This window comes from Panulirus ornatus, chromosome 44 (assembly GCF_036320965.1).
Source record: "Panulirus ornatus isolate Po-2019 chromosome 44, ASM3632096v1, whole genome shotgun sequence".
Classification (NCBI taxonomy): Eukaryota; Metazoa; Arthropoda; class Malacostraca; order Decapoda; family Palinuridae; genus Panulirus; species Panulirus ornatus.
This window is the reverse complement of record NC_092267.1, coordinates 6,861,439-6,884,044: the sequence shown is the minus strand read 5'-3', so window position 1 is coordinate 6,884,044 and position 22,606 is coordinate 6,861,439. Positions and strand designations below refer to the sequence as shown.

The 22,606-nt window shown below is 40.2% G+C and overlaps 1 protein-coding gene across 1 annotated transcript in view; it reads left to right on the top strand.

The window, feature by feature from the left end:
• The first annotated feature begins 2,207 nt into the window (after window positions 1-2,207).
• LOC139762695 (uncharacterized) overlaps window positions 2,208-22,606 on the top strand; it is a 124,210-nt gene continuing 103,811 nt past the window's right edge. Inside the window, exons 1-7 of the mRNA XM_071687662.1 lie at window positions 2,208-2,336; window positions 4,008-4,252; window positions 4,480-5,140; window positions 5,477-5,649; window positions 8,401-8,608; window positions 10,780-10,977; window positions 21,899-22,099. Coding sequence (XP_071543763.1) covers window positions 4,103-4,252; window positions 4,480-5,140; window positions 5,477-5,649; window positions 8,401-8,608; window positions 10,780-10,977; window positions 21,899-22,099 — 1,591 coding nt within the window. The 5' untranslated portion in view covers window positions 2,208-2,336; window positions 4,008-4,102. The remainder of the gene's footprint in view (window positions 2,337-4,007; window positions 4,253-4,479; window positions 5,141-5,476; window positions 5,650-8,400; window positions 8,609-10,779; window positions 10,978-21,898; window positions 22,100-22,606) is intronic.

Here is a 22,606-nt window from a genome sequence, read left to right as displayed (position 1 = left end):
GTAGGGTTGGAAGCAAGCACACCTTGGGAAGCAGGCCTGGGTCAAGTACCCCTTGGAGATGCAGGGATGGAACAAACACTTCTGGGGAAGCAGGGATGGAACCAGCACTACTAGAGATGCAAGGCTGGGTCAAGCACTCTTTGGTGATTTGGGGATGGAACAAGCACTTCTTGGGGAAGCAGAAATGGAATAAGCACATCTTAGGGAAGCAGGGATAAAACAAGCACTCCTTAGGAAGTATGGATAGGTCATGTACTCCTTGACTAGCCACTTTTTGTCTTTGTTTTAGAATGTGGTTTCAACAGTATTTTTTGTGAGGGTGTATGGTGGTACAGTGTCAAATGCTATGTTGATGTCCTTTGCTACCGATACTTTGCAGATTGTGGTGGGCTGAAATCTTCCAGGATATGTTGTAAGAAGTTTGATTGTTGTGTAGTAGTGTATTAGTGAGGTCTAAAGATGTGTTGTGTTGGCAAGAGTTGGCTGTTTTGCCTAATTCAGTTGTAGAACAGTTTTTCAAGGAGTTTACGTAACAAAAATAGAAGTGATATAGGACAGGAATAGGAAGGGAGCAGCTGGGTGGTTTATGATGAGTATTATTTTAGCAAGTTTCCAAATGTTAGGGGTTTTGTTTTGTAGCCAGGAGTGGTTGAAGATTACCATAAGTGCTTTGATTGCAACTGAGCCAGAGAATTTTCATGAGCAGTCTATTTGACTGCTCATGAAAATTCTTTGTCAGGGCCTGTTGTAGGAGAGTTATTAAGGTTTTAATTGCATTGTTTGTGTTGTTGTGAAGGATGTGTCCATTTTTCTAGATGGATTTTGTATAGGTTTTTCATAACTCTCCTGTTTATGGGTGTGACTGATTTTTGAGTAGGGTTTTATGAGTATGTTTGTATATTCTTTGCAGAAAGGGATGCCATTGGATTTTGTCAGAAATGCTTCATTTGCTTGGACATGGTTGGTACAGGAGGTGTGGATCTTCTTTAAAGTGTTCCAGAGTTGGTTGCTGTGGGTTTTGCGGTTCTTTCTTTTTTATGTGTCTGATGTTGCATGCATTAATGAGGTAACAGGAACAGACAGCCAAACCTTGGAGGGAAAATTTCACTTGGCCCCCTCCTCTGTTCTTTCTTTTAGAAAATGATAATATTGGAGGGAAAGATTTCCGTTATATTGACAGAATGAACTTTTTAGGATGCTGAGTGGATTTTGATATGTGTTTTCAACAGAGGGTCAGCGGGTGTGGCTGCAGTTCAAGGTGTTTGAAGTTGGTAGTAAGAACAGCAGCGTGAGGACAAGGGAGGCATCACCCACCCCCTCAAGCAGGGGTACTGCCTATCACCACCACCATCACCACCACCATCAAGTGGGAGAAGCTGCCCCAGTTATCTCTGCTACCACTCTTGATGCTTCCTTTTACTCCCGGAGACTCACTCGTGCAGTATCTTCTGCCACCACCACGAGTACCACCACCACTACCACTGCTTCTCCAGCATTCGAGGATATCCACACCAAACATAGGTGTCAGGAGGATTATGTAGAGGTATGAGAGACATAATCTGTAAGCTAAAGGTAGTGCTCTGCTTACTTCACTTATTTATACGTATTGTTAGATTGATGAATTGCTTGGTAAGAACATTAGGCAGGAGTATTAGTTAGAAGTAGTCATTTGGAACATTAGGTAAGAGCCTCTGCAGACACTATGCTTGACTTGCCCTCTGCCAGTGGCCTCTTAAGGGTGAGGCATTAAAGGCTCAGAAGTGGCGCTGGAGTTCACTAGTTATGGAGAGACTAATACTGTGGCCACCCCCTTGAGGGAGTTCATGATTTGAATCCTTGTAATTTCCTTCTCCATCTTGCCAATTGGTGACATTGTTTGTGTTGTGCTAAAGCATTAAAATAGTAAAAGAAAAAATAAAAGAATGACAATGGTTTCACTTACTAAATAAGTGTACTGTATACTGATTTTTAGCTAGTGTCATCCATTTGATATTTTAAACCTCAGTCAAAATAGCCCTTCTTACATTTGATATTTTAAGTCTCAGGTAACATGATCCTTCATATTGTGACCTTCTTTGACCTTTGATTCAACCTCTAACTTATAGGTCACCTCTTCCACTAAGAAATAATTCACAGAGGTTTGAATTTCAACCATGTCTTTTCTTGTGCAGGTGGTCCTTGGTGAAGCTGTAGGGGAGTCTGTGCGTCTCTGTGGCACTGTATCGAGGCAGAGGTGGAGCGACTTTCATATGTATCATATGGGCCTTCTCTCACCCTTGTGCTCCACACCAGTCATCTTGGTGGAGGCAGGGGCTTTCAGGCCAGTTATTCCGTGGGTAGGTCTCCATATGAGTATATACTGAAGACAAAATGAATTTATAGTAATTCATGCAAGATGTGTTATTATTGCTCGAGGGTGAAAATCTAAAGACTTTTGTTTGAGTATCGTCTTATGTCATTGTTGATTTTGAGGTCACCACAGACAAAACATTGTTCCTTTTACACAAAATAATAAGTGTCCTTTAGTTATGAGCCAATCGGTACTAGTGTTCCAGTATCAAGTCCAAATTAAGACTGAAAGCCCAGTCATTCAGCACTTGTCAAAACTGTATTCAGTTATCTAGCACTATATGACCATATGCAACCTGTTGTTAAGCACAGAGGTGAACACATTCACTAGTTATCTAGAGCCAGGTGACTGTATTCACTAGTTTTCTGCTAGGTAGTAACCATATTTAACAGTTTTCTAGCACCAGATGACCATATTCAACAGTTATATAGAACCAAGGGACTGTTTTCAGCAGTTATCTAGAACTTGACCATATTTGACAGTCTTCTGGCACCAGATGACCATGTTCAACAATTCTTTAGCAACTAGTGACCATATCCAATAGTTCTGTAGCATCTGGTGATCATATTCATCGGTTATCTAAAACCTGGTGACTGTATTCAATAGTTCTCTAGCACCTGGTAACCAAATCCAACCGGCCTTAAGACTTGATTACCGATAGTTATCCAACACCTGTTATCCCTGCTCAGCAGTTCTCTTGCACCTGGTAAACATATTCATCAGTTATTTAGCATCTGAGCACCTGGTGACCAATGGTTCTGTAGCACCTGATAACTAATAGTTGCCCGGCACCTGGTGACCATATTCAGCAGTTATTTAGCACTAGTGGTTGTCCAGTACCTGGTAACTAAATTCAGCAGTCATCTCACACCTCGTGAACATTTCCTACAGTTCTTGAGAAGCTGTTGATCATATGCAGTATGATTAACTGGTTAACGAATAGTTTTCCAGCACTTGTTTATCAAATTTCCTATCTCCAACACCAGTGATGATATTTCCAGTCATTTGATGCACATAGATTTTTTTTTTTTTTTTTCGCTGTCTCCCGCGTTTGCGAGGTAGCGCAAGGAAACAGACGAAAGAAATGGCCCAACCCACCCCCATACACATGTATATACATACGTCCACACACGCAAATATACATACCTACACAGCTTTCCATGGTTTACCCCAGACGCTTCACATGCCCTGATTCAATCCACTGACAGCACGTCAACCCCGGTATACCACATCGCTCCAATTCACTCTATTCCTTGCCCTCCTTTCACCCTCCTGCATGTTCAGGCCCCGATCACACAAAATCTTTTTCACTCCATCTTTCCACCTCCAATTTGGTCTCCCTCTTCTCCTCGTTCCCTCATGTATTCATTGCATAATAACCAGCTTCCTGGTTTTTCATTTGGCATTGTACAACCAAAATGTTTGTTTTTTGGCACTTGTTGACCAGATCTCCACTTATCATAACTGGGTAACTAGATTCCAAGTTTCCAGGTATCTGATATTGTTTGTGTGTGGAGGATAGAGAAGGTAGGCAAATGGTGCTCACACAAAGCAAAATATAAGTAAGGTATCAGTTTCCTGTTTACCTGCTGAGTCATATTTGGAATCTCAAAATGATATTGCAGCATCAACTCTGAGACACTGTGTTGTGGTGCAGGTACCAACTTTGAGCAGCAGTCGGTGCTTCGTTTAGAGGCCTCCAGCGGTAGAAAAAGGTTGGATGTGGTGGGGGAGACAGGGACGGTGGTTGGCATGGGGAGGATCCACCCTCTCAACTTCCCACTGGCACCAGCACCAGGTGTCACCCTCACTCATCAGCTGCTTGTCTCACCAGGACACCAGCTTCATCTCCGTCTTCACCATGTAGCCGCCCTTGCTTCACCCACAAATCCCTGCTTGCAGGTAAATCTTTTGACTCATCCTTTCATTACATTCAAAATGGAATAATGAATTCTGCAAATTTCATCTAGTGTACTTTGTGGTTGATATGTTCCTCAAGCAGTCTATAACTGATGTTGGTTAAAGATTGAATGCATGAAATCTTTTGAATTTGATTTGTACTGTTGTTTCACATTCTCTGTATTGAATTAGTGATGAATATGTTTGCCTAACTGAGATGTTGTTGACAGGACTATGTTGAGGTGGAGGACTGGTATGCTGGAAGGAGTGGCACTGTGTGGAAGATCTGTAAAGTAGACCATTCATCACACAATGAAATATCTATCAGGTCTACTTTCAACACTCTTTTCATTCGAGAGGTGCACCTTGATCCAGAAGCCTCTGATGTTGACCCAGTCTCATCCACTAAGTCAGCCACCTCCATCAAGTCTACATCATCTCCTGATCCTTTACCCACCTCTCCCATGTTTCCACCACTCTTTTTGGGTAATTTATCCTCGGCTTCACATCGAATTTTCTCTTACTCCATACTTAATTCCATAGAGTCCTTGTCTTCATCAGATTCATCCCCTGAAACTCCAAGACCAACCCAGAGACATGAAGCATCATCAGTGTCACCCTCCATGACAAGCAGCCATCATCCAATAACACCTGAGCACACGACGATATCCCACAATGCTATTCTTTATACTCTTAACCCAAACAATGAGGCCTTATCCCCTTCATCAGTGTTTCCATCTTTTTCATCACCTGCTCCATCACTACCACCATTTTCATCACCAGCATTACCATCACCATCATACTCGTCGTTGTCATTCAGCACCTCAGCATCCAGGACCAAATGGGTATCGTCTGTTGCCTTCTTTAGTGCCACTTATGAAGTTCACACAGGTTTGTAATGAAGATTTTGGGAGTTATAGATTGTCTCTTTTGAATATATAGTTGACAAATGATTTATAGAGAAAAATTTAAGCTAGAAATGTATGCATTTAGACTATTGAGGGGATGGTATTAGCTTTGGCAGTATAGAAATATGGATCAGTTACCCTTAGATCTCTTAAGGGTTTGGTTAGAAATAATGAAGATAACTTTCCAGGGTTCAAGACATTTGATTCACTAATAAACATCACAATTGACAAAGCTGGTGAGAAAGTTTTGCGATAGGTGATATCATATGCTGGCTGCACAGATGCTCCTTGCATCCCATTATTGTTTTACTCTTGATAGACCCTGGGTGGCTGAACCGCTCCATGGGTGTAGGTGTTGGGAGTGTGGGCGTAAGGGTGTCAGGTGTGGCTTCCTGCGATCCTTCTCCTTGCCTCAACAAGGGACGCTGCATCACTGAGGGAACCAATCATTCCTGCCTCTGTACCAATGGCTATACCGGTGCCTTTTGTCAGGTTAGTCTTTTGAAATCTGGTACACTTCTCTCTCCAGAGGAGTAGTGCATGCATCATTTCCTTGCACAGCTCTAGAGACTCCTCCTTGTTTTCATATCACTTGACTGTATACTTACTTGCTCATCTCTATAATGCTGAGTCACCCTTCCTGCATCTGTGTTTTCTCGTATGTATAAGCTATCTTATTACTCTATTTTTTACTTTCAGTCTTTTTTTTCTTGATCTCTTTCTGACACCTGCATCCCATTCCTCTATCCAGTTTTCTCACTTCTTAAGTTTATGAAATTCACCTGCATAACTTATGTTGAGGCTGTAAACTCTCATTAGTTTTGCACATCAGGTAAGGCTTCACAGTACCTTTTAACAAACTCTTGGCTGTAACCTTATTGTAGTTACCAGTATCTTATCTTCTTGTCACCCTCTGAGGTCCCATAGCACCCAGGTCAGGTTTGTTATATCGTGCCACTACAAAAGTGTATGAAGGCTGTTGTTACCACTCTTATGTATGTATATGTGGTTGTCTGTCTGTCTTTAGACACAATCTTGTCAGCACAATGACTCAAAAACTATACTTGATTGAGATTTCATTCTTATATGATAGATACTCCCTCTAGAGATGATAAACGGTTAGAATTTTGTAGCATATAGGTGCATGGATTTTTGTATTAAGAATTTTTTTTTCAAGGAGACATAAATTTATAATAGGATATTCACATCTATATGAAATATGTATACTGGATGGCAGAGAAATATGTCATACAAATTTCTGCAGATTTATTTTTTTTTAGTCATGGTATTACATTAGGCACTGGAAGTGGCTTTTAAAGTTTGTTTGTGGCTATGTGCAGAAGATCAGACCCACAGCAGCCTGATGTTACTGCACTCCAGTGCTTGACTGAGTTTATCAGCAATTGATAACAAAAATTATTTTCTCTTTCGTCCCTGTCTACTTGACATCCACCAAAGAGGGTGCTTTGTTATTGCTAATTCATCACAGTTTCACTTTATGATTTAGACTGTATCTTAAATGTTTTCCCTACTGCTAGTCACCTTTTATGACAAGCAGGAAATATGCGGGAAGTATCTTACTCACCTATCCCCCGGGAAGAACACTGTGGTTTCAGAAGTGGTAGAGGATGTATGGATCAGGTGTTTGCTTTGAAGAGTGTGTGTGAGAAATACTTGAAAAAACATATGGTTTATATGTAGCATTTATGGATCTGGAGAAGACATATGATAGGGTTGATAGAGATGCTTTGTGGAAGGTCTTAAGAGTACACAGTGTGGGAGGTAGGCTGCTAGAAGCAGTGAAAAGTTTTTACCAAGGATATAAGGCATGTGTACGAGTAGGAAGAGAGGAGAGTGATTGGTTCCCAGTGAAGGTCGGTTTATGGCAGGGGTGTATGATGTCCCTATGGTTGTTTAATTTGTTTATGGATGGGGTGGTTAGGGAGATAAATGCTCGAGTTTTGGAGAAAGGAGCAAGCATGCAGTCTGTTGTGGATGAGAGAGCCTGGAAAGTGAGTCAGTTGTTGTTTGTCGATCATACAGCTCTGGTGGCTGATTCATTGGAGAAACTGCAGAAGTTGTTGACTGAGTTTGGAAAAGTGTGTGAAAGAAGAAAGTTGAGAGTAAATGTGAATAAGAGCAAGGTTATTAGGTTCAGCAGGGTTGAGGGACAAGTTGATAGGGATGTAAGTTTGAATGGAGAAAAAATGGAGGAAGTTAAGTGTTTTAGATATCTGGGAGTGGAGTTAACAGTGAATGGAACCACAGAAGAGGAAGTGTCACATGGTGGGGTGGGGGGTGAAGGTTTTTGGGAACGATGAAGAATGTGTTGAAGGAGAGAAGTTATCTCAGAGAGTAAAAATGGATATGCTCACAGGAATAGTAGTTCCAACAATATTTTATGGTTGCAAGGCATGGGCTACGGATAGGGTTGTAGAGAGGAGGGTGGATGTGTTGAAAGTGAAGTATTTGTGGATAATATGTGGTGTGAGCTGGTTTGATCAAGTAAGTAAGGAAAAGGTAAGAGAGATGTGTGGAAATTAAAAGAGTGTGGTTGACAGAGTAGAAGAGGGTGTGCTGAAATGGTTTGGACATATGGAGGGAATGAGTGAGGAAAAAATGGAGAGAATGAGTGAGGAAAAATTGACAAAGAGGATATATGTGTCAGAGGTGGAGGGAACAGGGAGAAATGGGAGACCAAATTGAAGGTGGAAGGATGGAGTGAAAAAGATTTTGAGTGATTGGTGCTTGAACATACTGGACGGTGAGAGGCATGCAAGGAATAGAGTGAATTGGAATGATGTGGTGCATTGGGGTCAACGTGCTATCAGTGGACGGAACCAGGGCATGTGAAGCATCTGGGGTAAACCATGGAAAGGTCTGTGGGGCCTATGTGTAAAAGGATGAAGGTATTTCCTCTTCCAACTTCTGCCCATCGTAGCAGATTCACATTGAATGACCTTATTTTCCTTGACCATACCTCTTTTTTTCTTAATGGTTTATATTAAGCATTAATATTAGTGTTTTAGTGTTTAGAATTATGATCATATCTTTTAACTTTGCAATAGTACGGTAACAGTAATGTCTGCCAGTATGTTGGACCTTATTTTATATGTCCATTTTAAAAGACTTCCTAGGATGTCGGGCACTTATGTGTAGAATGGCATGTAAGTGGTTTGGCATCCAAGGAATCTTGTTTGTAGCCTGATTTCTTTGATGCGATTGAATGTTTTTATCTTGCAGGTGACATGGTGTGAGATGTCACCATGCCTATGGGGTGAGTGCCAGGTTGGGGGGCCTAATGGGTATGTGTGTATATGTGAGCAGGGCTATGGTGGGCCTCGCTGCCAGGACCGAGTCTCTCCCTGTGATGGTGACCCGTGCCAGAGCCGTGGTGCCTGCACCCCAGGCAACCACACCTTCCACTGCCAGTGTCATGCCTGGTGGGAAGGTTAGTCATCACTACTCATTCTCTTTCCCTCATGCATGCTCTTCAGTCATTCACAATCTTAAATCTTGAAATCAGTATGCTTGACTGTAGTTTTACTATTTATCCACATTTGAATATGTTATCCCTTGCAGAGTGTACTACAGACATTTTACTTATAGCTCAGTGTTAATCATATTGATCAGGACATCTTTGCACTGACATTGTAATATTTCCTCTGTGCCCAAGGTTACTATGAGTTTGCTGTACAGGTTTTGAATGACTCAATTAATTTTGTTCGCTGATGATACAGCGCTGGTGGCTGATTCATGTGAGAAACTGCAGAAGCTGGTGACTGAGTTTGGTAAAGTGTGTGGAAGAAGAAAGTTAAGAGTAAATGTGAATAAGAGCAAGGTTATTAGGTACAGTAGGGTTGAGGGTCAAGTCAATTGGGAGGTGAGTTTGAATGGAGAAAAACTGGAGGAAGTGAAGTGTTTTAGATATCTGGGAGTGGATCTGTCAGCGGATGGAACCATGGAAGCGGAAGTGGATCATAGGGTGGGGGAGGGGGCGAAAATTTTGGGAGCCTTGAAAAATGTGTGGAAGTCGAGAACATTATCTCGGAAAGCAAAAATGGGTATGTTTGAAGGAATAGTGGTTCCAACAATGTTGTATGGTTGCGAGGCGTGGGCTATGGATAGAGTTGTGCGCAGGAGGATGGATGTGCTGGAAATGAGATGTTTGAGGACAATGTGTGGTGTGAGGTGGTTTGATCGAGTAAGTAACGTAAGGGTAAGAGAGATGTGTGGAAATAAAAAGAGCGTGGTTGAGAGAGCAGAAGAGGGTGTTTTGAAATGGTTCGGGCACATGGAGAGAATGAGTGAGGAAAGATTGACCAAAAGAATATATGTGTCGGAGGTGGAGGGAACGAGGAGAAGAGGGAGACCAAATTGGAGGTGGAAAGATGGAGTGAAAAAGATTTTGTGTGATCGGGGCCTGAACATGCAGGAGGGTGAAAGGAGGGCAAGAAATAGAGTGAATTGGAGCGATGTGGTATACAGGGGTTGACGTGCTGTCAGTGGATTGAATCAAGGCATGTGAAGCGTCTGGGGTAAACCATGGAAAGCTGTGTAGGTATGTATATTTGCGTGTGTGGACGTGTGTATGTACGTGTGTATGGGGGTTGGGCCATTTCTTTCGTCTGTTTCCTTGCGCTACCTCGCAAACGCGGGAGACAGCGACAAAGTATAAAAAAAAAAAAAAAAAAAAAAAAAAAAAAAAAAAAAAAAATGAATTATCCTTAGTGGCATCCAGATATCCTGAAGAGATGAACCTTAATGAATTGTGAAGATCACTGTTGATATGTATGTTGATATGTTTATCTTTGTTGTGAAGATTATTATTAATATGGTTTATGTTTTTAGTTCTTCAACAATTTACGACATAAGTAATGATGACCCGAAGTGGTCTCTGGTGACCTAAGGTGACCCAAACTATTTCACATATCGAAACTTCTAACCATACACAGAAGTTTTCATTGGGGCTAGACCATGAAATGAAAATAGAATAGAAATTGCATGGCTTTTGTCAAAACCTTTGTTGACATGCTGACATATTAATTGTGTTTACACTTGAAATGACATTTTGAGTCCAAGTGAAATAACATATACTGACCCAGTATCCTGAAGCAGATGAACCTCAATAACTTGTAAAGATCACTAGTGATAGGATTTATCTTTGTTGTAAAAATCACTATTGATATGGTGTATGTTTACAATTCTTTGATGATTTATGACATAAGTAATGGTGACCTGAGTTTATCTCTGGTAACCTAAGGTGACCCAAACTAATTTGTATATCGAAAGCTCTAACCACATACAGAAGTCTTTATTGAGGCCAGACCATGAATTGAAAATGAAATGAAAATCGCATGACTTTTGTCTCAACTTTTGTTGACATGCTGACATATCACCTGTGTTTACACCTGATGAAATGACGTGTTGAGTCCAAGTGAAATAATGTATACTGACCCTAGTGACTTGGTCAGTGTTAACACTGTTAAGCCACAGTAATGTGACTAGAGTTATTTTTAGAGATGCTCAGAGTTCTTTTGTGTGTACTTGCATTAACCCATGAAGATTTATCCTGGATTGACTCCTGGTTACTGTGTTTATTTTGTTTATTTGTGTATGCAGGGGAACGATGTGAGAACAGGATGTTGAGGATCCCCTTTAAGCCATTGTCAGAAAGGATGTTCGAGGAGCCCTTCTGGCTAGGGCTCATGACTGTGGCAATTGTCATGGGCTGTATAGGCATCATCTTCTGCATTAAGAAACATTTTGCCGAAAAAATTGAGAAGTTTTTCGCTGAAGAAATTGAGAGGAGTAAATATGGTAGGTTAGGTTACTGGTTTTTGAAGGGTTGAAATAGAAGTCTGAAATCCTTCCTGAAGAAAATGTTTTCATATGAAATATATTTCAAAGTGTTTGATGGTTTTGAAGTTATATGGGTACTTACTTTATTGGTTTAGTATGAAATTCAGGCATCAGATTCGTAATGAACTAAGAAGTAGGGCATTGCAATGTTTCATGCAGTTTTAAGTTTATAGATGGAAGTCTAGTATATCCATATGTAATCATGTATAATATAATCACTTCTCTAATATCTGCTAATTCAACATTTTCTTTTCATAAATAATAAATATTTTGCTGATAATTCCTTTATTCTTTAAGAATGTCATAAGAAGAGCATTGCAGTGTTTCATGCTGTTGTAAGATTATAGATGGAAGTCCAGTATGCCTTTATATGTTCATCCTTACGTAATAACGTATATGATAATCATTCCTCATAGTATCAAGTAATACAGCATTTTCTTTTCATAAAGAATAGATATTTTGGTGTTGATATTCACTATTTTTATTAAGAATGTCATGAATATGTGATGTATAACCAAAGTAGAAATTTTAAAGGTAAGATCATGTAAGTACTGTGCATGACCGCTGCAGCAGAAAAATTTTACTTCAAACCCTCTTTTTTTTAATTGGTAATGTTTTATGTATAAATCTTTGATAAAAACTGATTTTGGATAAAATGATATGAATCCCAAACATGAGAAAGATAAGTGCAGTATTATGATTCCTCTTTTAAAGGTATGTTTTTGGTAAGTTAAGGTTAAAGGCCATCACCGTAAGTTAACTATCTAAAGGCAGTAATATGTGATGCATTCTACTGTTTCTAGTCTACTCATGCAAGAAAATTTGTTCTAATTCATTGTTGCCATATATATATATATATATATATATATATATATACATATGACGGGACGGGAGCGGGGGGCCAGAAATCCTCCCCTTCTTGTATTTTAACTTTCTAAAAAATGGGAAACAGAAGGAGTCACGCAGGGAGTGCTCATCCTCCTCGTAGACTCAGATTGGGGTGTCTAAATGTGTGTGGATATAACCAAGATGTGAAAAAAGGAGAGATAGGCAGTATGTTTGAGGAAAGGAACCTGGATGTTTTGGCTCTGAGTGAAACGAAGCTCAAGGGTAAAGGGGAAGAGTGGTTTGGGAATGTCTTGGAAGTAAAGTCAGGGGTTAGTGAGAGGACAAGAGCAAGGGAAGGAGTAGCAGTACTCCTGAAACAGGAGTTGTGGGAGTATGTGATAGAATGTAAGAAAGTAAATTCTCGATTGATATGGGTAAAACTGAAAGTTGATGGAGAGAGATGGGTGATTATTGGTGCATATGCACCTGGGCATGAGAAGAAAGATCATGAGAGGCAAGTGTTTTGGGAGCAGCTGAATTAGTGTGTTAGTGGTTTTGATGCACGCGACCGGGTTATAGTGATGGGTGATTTGAATGCAAAGGTGAGTAATGTGGCAGTTGAGGGAATAATTGGTATACATGGGATGTTCAGTGTTGTAAATGGAAATGGTGAAGAGCTTGTAGATGTATGTGCTGAAAAAGGACTGGTGATTGGGAATACCTGGTTTAAAAAGCGAGATATACATAAGTATATGTATGTAAGTAGGAGAGGTGGCCAGAGAGCGTAATTGGATTATGTGTTAATTGACAGGCGTGTGAAAGAGAGACTTTTGGATGTTAATGTGCTGAGAGGTGCAACTGGAGGGATGTCTGATCATTATCTTGTGGAGGCTAAGGTGAAGATTTGTATGGGTTTTCAGAAAAGAAGAGTGAATGTTGGGGTGAAGAGGGTGGTGAGAGTAAGTGAGCTTGGGAAGGAGACTTGTAAGAGGAAGTACCAGGAGAGACTGAGTACAGAATGGAAAAAGGTGAGAACAATGGAAGTAAGGGGAGTAGGGGAGGAATGGGATGTATTTAGGGAATCAGTGATGGATTGCGCAAAAGATGCTTGTGGCATGAGAAGCGTGGGAGGTGGGTTGATTAGAAAGGGTAGTGAGTGGTGGGATGAAGAAGTAAGATTATTAGTGAAAGAGGAGAGAGAGGCATTTGGACAATTTTTGCAGGGAAAAAATGCAATTGAGTGGGAGATGTATAAAAGAAAGAGACAGGAGGTCAAGAGAAAGGTGCAAGAGGTGAAAAAGAGGGCAAATGAGAGTTGGCGTGAGAGAGTATCATTAAATTTTAGGGAGAATAAAAAAATGTTCTGGAAGGAGGTAAATAAAGTGCGTAAGACAAGGGAGCAAATGGGAACTTCAATGAAGGGCGCTAATGGGGAGGTGATAACAAGTAGTGGTGATGTGAGAAGGAGATGGAGTGAGTATTTTGAAGGTTTGTTGAATGTGTTTGATGATAGAGTGGCAGATATAGGGTGTTTTGGTCGAGGTGGTGTGCAGAGTGAGAGGGTTAGGGAAAATGATTTGGTAAACAGAAGAGATAGTAAAAGCTTTGCAGAAGATGAAAGCCGGCAAGGCAGCAGGTTTGGATGGTATTTAAGTGGAATCTATAAAAAAAAGGAGGTGACTGTAATGTTGACTGGTTGGTAAGGTTATTTAATATATGTATGACTCATGGTGAGGTGCCTGAGGATTGGTGGAATGCGTGCATAGTGCCATTGTACAAAGGCAAAGGGGATAAGAGTGAGTGCTCAAATTACAGAGGTATAAGTCTGTTGAGTATTCCTGGTAAATTATATTGGAGGGTATTGATTGAGAGGGTGAAGGCATGTACAGAGCATGAGATTGGGGAAGAGCAGTGTGGTTTCAGAAGTGGTAGAGGATGTGTGGATCAGGTGTTTGCTTTGAAGAATGTATGTGAGAAATACTTAAAAAAGCAAATGGATTTGTATGTAGCATTTATGGATCTGGAGAAGGCATATGATAGAGTTGATAGAGATGCTCTGTGGAAGGTATTAAGAATATATGGTGTGGGAGGAAAGTTGTTACAAGCAGTGAAAAGTTTTTATCGAGGATGTAAGGCATGTGTACGTGTAGGAAGAGAGGAAAGTGATTGGTTCTCAGTGAATGTAGGTTTGCGGCAGGTGTGTGATGTGTCCATGGTTGTTTAATTTGTTAATGGATGGGGTTGTTAGGGAGGTGAATGCAAGAGTTTTGGAAAGAGGGGCAAGTATGAAGTCTGTTGTGGATGAGAGAGCTTGGGAAGTGAGTCAGTTGTTGTTCGCTGATGATACAGCGCTGGTGGCTGATTCATGTGAGAAACTGCAGAAGCTGGTGACTGAGTTTGGTAAAGTGTGTGAAAGAAGAGAGTTAAAAATAAATGTGAATAAGAGCAAGGTTATTAGGTACAGTAGGGTTGAGGGTCAAGTCAATTGGGAGGTAAGTTTGAATGGAGGAAATAAAGTGCTTTAGATATCTGGAAGTGGATCTGGCAGCGGATGGAACCATGGAAGCGGAAGTGAATCATAGGGTGGGGGAGGGGGTGAAAATCCTGGGAGTCTTGAAGAATGTGTGGAAGTCGAGAACATTATCTCGGAAAGCAAAAATGGGTATGTTTGAAGGAATAGTGGTTCCAACAATGTTGTATGGTTGCGAGGCGTGGGCTATGAATAGAGTTGTGTGCAGGAGGGTGGATGTGCTGGAAATGAGATGTTTGAGGACAATGTGTGGTGTGAGGTGGTTTGATCGAGTAAGTAATGTAAGGGTGAGAGAGATGTGTGGAAATAAAAAGGGCATGGTTGAGAGAGCAGAAGAGGGTGTTTTAAAATGGTTTGGGTACATGGAGAGAACGAGTGAGGAAAGATTGACCAAGAGGATATATGTGTTGGAGGTGGAGGGAACGAGGAGAAGTGGGAGACCAAATTGGAGGTGGAAAGATGGAGTGAAAAAGATTTTGAGTGATTGGGGCCTGAACATGCAGGAGGGTGAAAGGAGGGCAAGGAATAGAGTGAATTGGATCGATTTGGTATACCGGGGTTGACGTGCTGTCAGTGGATTGAATCAGGGCATGTGAAGCGTCTGGGGTAAACCATGGAAAGCTGTGTAGGTATGTATATTTGCGTGTGTGGACGTATGTATATACATGTGTATAGGGGTGGGTTGGGCCATTTCTTTCGTCTGTTTCCTTGCGCTACCTCGCAAACGCGGGAGACAGCGACAAAGCAAAAAATATATATATATATATATATTTTTTTTTTTTTTTTTTTTTTTTTTTTTTTACTATTCGCTATTTCCCGCGATAGCGAGGTAGCGTTAAGAACAGAGGACTGGGCCTTTGAGGGAATATCCTCACCTGGACCTCTTCTCTGTTCCTTCTTTTGGAAAAAAAAAAAAAAAAGAGAGGGGAGGATTTCCAGCCCCCCGCTCCCTTCCCTTTTAGTCGCCTTCTACGACACGCAGGGAATACGTGGGAAGTATTCTTTCTCCCCTATCCCCAGGGAATATATATATATATATATATATTTTTTTTTTTTTTTTTTTTGCCGCTGTCTCCCGCGTTTGCGAGGTAGCGCAAGGAAACAGACGAAAGAAATGGCCCAACCCACCCCCATACACATGCCTTGATTCAATCCACTGACAGCACGTCAATCCCGGTATACCACATCGCTCCAATTCACTCTATTCTTTGCCCTCCTTTCACCCTCCTGCATGTTTAGGCCCCGATCACACAAAATCTTTTTCACTCCATCTTTCCACCTCCAATTTGGTCTCCCTCTTCTCCTCGTTCCCTCCACCTCCGACACATATATCCTCTTGGTCAATCTTTCCTCACTCATTCTCTCCATGTGACCAAACCATTTCAAAACACCCTCTTCTGCTCTCTCAACCACGGTCTTTTTATTTCCACACATCTCTCTTACCCTTACGTTACTTACTCGATTAAACCACCTCACACCACACATTGTCCTCAAACATCTCATTTCCAGCACATCCATCCTCCTGCGCACAACTCTATCCATAGTCCACGCCTCGCAACCATACAACATTGTTGGAACCACTATTCCTTCAAACATACCCATTTTTGCTTTCCGAGATGATGTTCTCGACCTCCACACATTCTTCAAGGCTCCCAGAATTTTCGCCCCCTCCCCCACCCTATGATCCACTTCCACTTCCATGGTTCCATCCGCTGCCAGATCCACTCCCAGATATCTAAAACACTTCACTTCCTCCAGTTTTTCTCCATTCAAACTCACCTCCCAATTGAATTGACCCTCAACCCTACTGTACCTAATAACCTTGCTCTTATTCACATTTACTCTTAACTTTCTTCTTTCACACACTTTACCAAACTCAGTCACCAGCTTCTGCAGTTTCTCACATGAATCAGCCACCAGCGCTGTATCATCAGCGAACAACAACTGACTCACTTCCCAAGCTCTCTCATCCCCAACAGACTTCATATATATGAAATGAGATGTTTGAGGACAATGTGTGGTGTGAGGTGGTTTGATCGAGTGAGTAACGTAAGGGTAAGAGAGATGTGTGGAAATAAAAAGAGCGTGGTTGAGAGAGCAGAAGAGGGTGTTTTGAAGTGGTTTGGGCACATGGAGAGGATGAGTGAGGAAAGATTGACCAAGAGGATATATGTGTCGGAGGTGGAGGGAACGAGGAGAAGAGGGAGACCAAATTGGAGGTGGAAAGATGGAGTGAAAAAGATTTTGTGTGATCGGGGCCTGAACATGCAGGAGGGTGAAAGGAGGGCAAGGAATAGAGTGAATTGGAGCGATGTGGTATACCGGGGTTGACGTGCTGTCAGTGGATTGAATCAAGGCATGTGAAGCGTCTGGGGTAAACCATGGAAAGCTGTGTAGGTATGTATATTTGCGTGTGTGGACGTATGTATATACATGTGTATGGGGGGGGGTTGGGCCATTTCTTTCGTCTGTTTCCTTGCGCTACCTTGCAAACGCGGGAGACAGCGACAAAGTATAATAAAAAAAAAATATAATATATATATATATATATATATGTATATGTATATATGAATGGATGGGTCTCCATCTGTTTCCTGGTGCTACCTTGCTAATGCAGGAAATGGCAATCAAGTATAATGATAAGAAAAGATATATATATGGTGAATATTGTTTTGAATAGATCACAGTAGATATCATACACCTCTAGTTCTGATCATTCATTTCTGGTGTCAGTATAGATATTCATGTTGGTTGATTTCAGAATTGTAAGGCCTCTTTTTCTTAAAGGAAAATGAATTTCTTTTTTCTGTAGCTTTGTTGAGCTATGGTGTGTCTCCTGATTCACATCAGCACATATTTATTAGATCTATAAGTAATATTAATTCTTTTTTTACCTTTTCTAAAGCAGAAAATTCTTTGAAAAGATCATTAACAAAACTTGAGACTTGGTATATGTTCATTATACCCATTAAAAGGCCTTAATCCATACTAGAGGTCTGCTGTAAAAAATTTTGTAATTCCTTTTTATATTTGAAAATGTTTTATTCATCAGTTTAGTGGACATGCGGGCTACTGTGGCTTTGTCTTGGTTTTGTTCCCCTTCAGAAAATTTTGATTGAATGATAGCCAGCGAAAGATAAAGATACTTTTGGAGTGTAATTTTGATTTATCAATACTGGATTTAGATGGTGGTCAAAGGGTGTTCTTTTATAAGGAATGTAATTAAGGTACATAAACAGATGTTTGAATTGGTAGTAATTAGTGCAGTAAGTACTGGTACTTAATATCATATTTGGCTATTTAGAATCTGATTTAGTTTTCAGCAGTGATTTTTCGTTTAGGACTAGGATTTTTTTTTTTTTTTTTTAAGTATAAGACAGGGAATAACGAATGGGGTTATGGACCCTCCTGGGATCCAACACCTTAAAAGTTGGAGTATATAAGTTGTAGGGAAAAGTAGGATGATTATGACTAGTGTGTTGTGCATGATAGTGCTAATGTTTGAGCTGCTACACATGTCCCACTGGCCTCATTGTTGTCATATGTGGGTAAAATTGTGAGAAGTCCTACATGTTGTACTAAACCCAAATTTGTGTTGTTGCTTTGATATTGACGGGCACTGTATGCTGCCCTTCATTTCATCAAGTAAAGTGTCACATGAATACAGTACAAAAGGTGGTTTACAGGTAATGGCATCTTTAACTGGATCTAAAAAAAAAAAAAAAAAAAAAAAGAAAAATCCCAGAATAGTGTAGCTGGTGTAAGATAGATGATAGCATGAGCTTGGTGTAGTGTAGACCCTAGCGCTTGGCAGTGCAGCACCTCAGGAACCTTACTGGTCAGTGCACCTTGTTACAACATACCTGGTGGCCAATGGACCACTGCTCAACATAAGGACCCCCATAAACCTCACCCAGGATATGACTTAGGATGTGTAGATCTTTAGGTATACTGTTGGCCTTTTAGGATGTGTAGAACTATAGGTATACTGTTGGCCTGTTAGGATGTGTAGAACTATAGGTTTATTGTTGGCCTGCAGATGTTCCCCAGGTGTTAATGTTAAACAAGAAATCCTGAGCTGGATGTCATCAAACCATTTTCTGTGGAGACAATTTAAGTCAGATATGTGGTGTAATGTTTAAGCCCCAGTAGCTATCATAGTGTTCTGAAGCGAATCTTACGTAATTCCCATGAGATGATATACTAATTAGCAGTGCTACAGGTATGTCTAATAATTTCAAACAGCCTTTACCTTTAGGAAATATGTGTATTGAGAGATGTTTAGAGAATCTTCTACAATTTAAGATGCTGTGTTTTAACTTGATTTCAGTTTTGCTTTGATTTAACAAATGAATTGTAGACAGTCACTGTTCATTGGCTGCTGTTATTGCTGTAACAGATTCACCCTTATGTGCTATTGTTGGCAAACAGACTAATCCGTTTTTGATCTGCGGCCTCAACTTGGACATTGCAGAAGGTGGGACATCGTTGTTTTGGGCACGCTGGCACTTGCTAATATTGTGACCCTGGGTGGCCCCTCCACCCAGGCTTGAGGAATGACTTTTAAGGTTAATTCTGCACATCCAACTGCCAATCAGATACAAGGGAATGATCATATGCCTTATCATTTAAGAGCATATATAAGCAAGTTTTACCAAGAATCACTTGATTACAGTTTTCATGCATCTTTCTGTTTCCTAAGAAATAATAGCATGTTTTGATATCATAACCTTACATAAATTGCCTCATTAAAACGCTGGCAAAACTCCCATTATGCACCTGGTAGAGGTAGCGTGCCATTTACCCTGCCTGTGAGACTTAAGATGGTGCCCCTGATCGCTCCTCTTGCTGCCACCATTACTGCACCTTCACCATCATGTATATTGTGCATTTTTTGTAGTTTTACTTAATTTACATTTATAAGAAGCACAAAATATTCATGATTCCATCTTATTTCCCATCTTACATGAAGATAGCATGATTTGGCTAGCCGTAGTTGAAAAGCATCAGTAGAATTAGGTAAATGATATTAGCCCAAGAGACTGTAGCAGGTCAGCCGTGTAATGTCAAGGAAGACTTCAGCCTTTATTTGTCTACAATAATTTATTCTCAATAGATGAAACACTCCTCCACTAATTGGCTTATGCATATACTTCATTCTTGTTTACTCTTACGAGACCATAGTTTGAAATATACAGTCCTAGGTTCATTACTTTAACAGATATATGAAATAACTACTTGTATTTTGTTTTCAAGGTCATGAAGACTTTGCTATTGAACAATGTTAGATGTAACAGTTCTACCATTCTGATAGAATTAATCTTTCTTTAATTTGCCTGTGGTCTCACATTGAGACATGCTACTTTGACTTGCCTTCATTAACTATGAGACTTATTCACTGTAGAATTACTTAGTATCCAATCTATGGTCCAGATATCTTCAAATCACTTTTACTGGGGTCCAACATCTGCCGTATATGCTGACTTTAATGGTACATTAGCTTATAAAGCCATCCAGTCAGTGTAACAGATTATCTATACTGTAATTCTTTATCTATCAGCACGGGGGTTTTATTGTCAAATTTATCAGTCAGATGTGTAATATGGATTCAATCAGTTCTTTACAGTGTCATATAGTCAGAGTGGTTAGCACATACCTGTTTCTTAGTCACATCAGTTAACATAACACTTACACACTTTTAAGTATGAAAGACCCTGTAGCAATCAATGTTCAGAGCCTCTGTTGAAGATTGCTGATTTGAATATCACATAACTGAAATAGTTACCGGTTACTTGCTTTGTATAAAAATTCATACCAAAACGAGTTGAAGTGTCTTAAATGTCTCATGAGAGCCTTATGTCATTATCATGTAGTTTAGAAAAATATGAAAGTTTATGAAAAGAACGAGAACTGCCTCAGTAAGTTACGTAGCTTATTCAAAATTTTGGGAAACGTGTAAAGATATACTAAAAGATAGAAATGTAGAGGAGAAAAGATGGAGTTGAAAACTGAATGGCACAGTATTCCTTGTGGCTGTATGATGAATCAGACCAAATGATAGTCGATGGGACAAAGGAGCCATTAGGAAAAGATTTTCTTTCTAGCAGTGCAAATACTTTTGCCATGGTGTATTTTTCAATGGTTCCTGAGCTTAGCTGACCTTCTACCTACTCTGTGTTTGCAAATATTAGTTAGAAAGTCCTCTCATGATCCAGATTACAAAGTTATGTCGTAAGTTGTAACTCTTAACCCTTCTGGTGTTATGGGTATCAGTTGACACTTAAGTAGCGAGGCCTTTGGATGTCAATCTGCACATATAATTTCCCAATACGTTGAACTTTGCATACTCTCTGGGCTCAGTTGGCTTGCCATAAATGGTAACTAAAAGAAAGCATGAGTCATTGGAGCTATCCGGAGGCCCCACTAACCCAAAAGTGACCATGGTGGCCTGTTTTACGACTTTTCTTGGGATTTGCTTTGTCTTTGGCACCCTCTGCCTATACCTAGGATTAGCCAGTCTGATAGATGATATATTTTGTACTTAACTAGGAATGGTTAACTCTTAATACTTAAGGAAAAATATTGGTTGTGATGGTTTTATGTTTACCTGATCATAAGAAAGTTAATGTATTTGTTGTGTACTGATGAAGGGAAGCCTGTGGAATAATATTTTTTTCTTAAACTGGTAAAGGTTGTTTTAATTCAGAAGACAAAAAATTTATGGTTTTCAAATTTTTTTTCGCACATATGAATAAGTAGCTTTTTTATGCATTGGGAAGTAGACAAAAAAAATCACTTGTGCACCAAAAGGGTTAAGGGTTGAGTTTCATTTGTACAGATGGCAGCAGTTCTCCTTACCCTAGAACCATAGGTACGTGCTATCTAAATCAACAGTCTTTTAAGTTTCTAAAAGTTAAAGATAAAGGTTTTAATTTATATTTGCAATCCCCAAAAAAACTTTAATATGTTACTCAAAATGTAACAGTGATGAAAAATGAGATGATGTAACCATACAAAGCACTGTTTTAATCCCTGAGAGATTGATGATCTTGGAGCTCTTTTTTTTTTTTTTTTTTTTTTTTTTTTTGCTTGTACCTCTGGTACTAAACATGCAAGCCATAGAAGAATGGAACTTCATTCTTTCACAAAGCCACACATTCATTTCAAACATTTTTTTTTCTTTACCCATGACATATGACAGGTTGTCATCAATGAAATATGTTGGTAGCTAAGTTTCTTGTACACACGGTTTGTTACAAAACTTTACCTGTGGTTGTTAGATCTTTTTTGTTCAGATGCCACTCTCTACCAAGATCTGTACTTGTTTATGCCTTCCTTTACTAGTTATATCACTAGTATGTTACATGCTGTCACAGCTGGAGAGCAACTACATTATACTGCACCTTCAGGAACATAGGGTGTGGTAACTGTGTTGTGAGCTGCAAGTGACAGGTGAGGTGTGTATGTGGGCTGGTGTCCAGTTCTTGTGTTGAGTGAGGACTGAGGCACATGTCGTTGCAGGTGCAATGTCCCCCGCGCCCTCCCGTCTGGCGCCTCTGCCTAGTCCTACGGGGCTCAGCCCTCGTCCTCGTCCAAAGTCCCTGTTTGTGCGGCTCAATAGTTTCCGCAAAGCCTCGCTTCTTAGCCTGTCCTCGACAGCGTCCAGCCCACAGTGCGAGGCACCCGCATTTACCTTTGATGAATTGCTCAGGCTGCATAAACGTAAGGCTGTGCATCCTCCTCCACTTGACACACGCACTTCATCCTTGAACCCTGTCCATACTGACACTACATCCTCATGTCCCACTTCTGTATCAACTTATGCTTATGTAATAGAACCCTCTTATGGACTTGGGCATTACCTACATTTTCATTCTCCCAGAGGCTTCTTTTCCGTGTTATTATCTGAAGAATCTAATGAAAAGACAGACCTTTATCCTTTCAAGTGTTGCATGATTTTGCTGTCTTCAACTGTTCTCTATTTCACATCAGCTATCCCTAGTTGAATGAGTCAACCTGGCTCTCTATTTTTGATTCTTATATGGCTCTCATGACTCCAGCAATGCAGTATTTTTTGCACTTGAAAAATGTATTTCTCTGGTTCTCACCTGCATAGCCAGTTATCAGAATTCACTTCTTAAAGCGTACCTCTTTATACTTTCTTATTGTTTCATATTTGTGTGAGACTTTCTTCTCAGCAAGATCCTACTCATGAAGCAGTATTCTAAT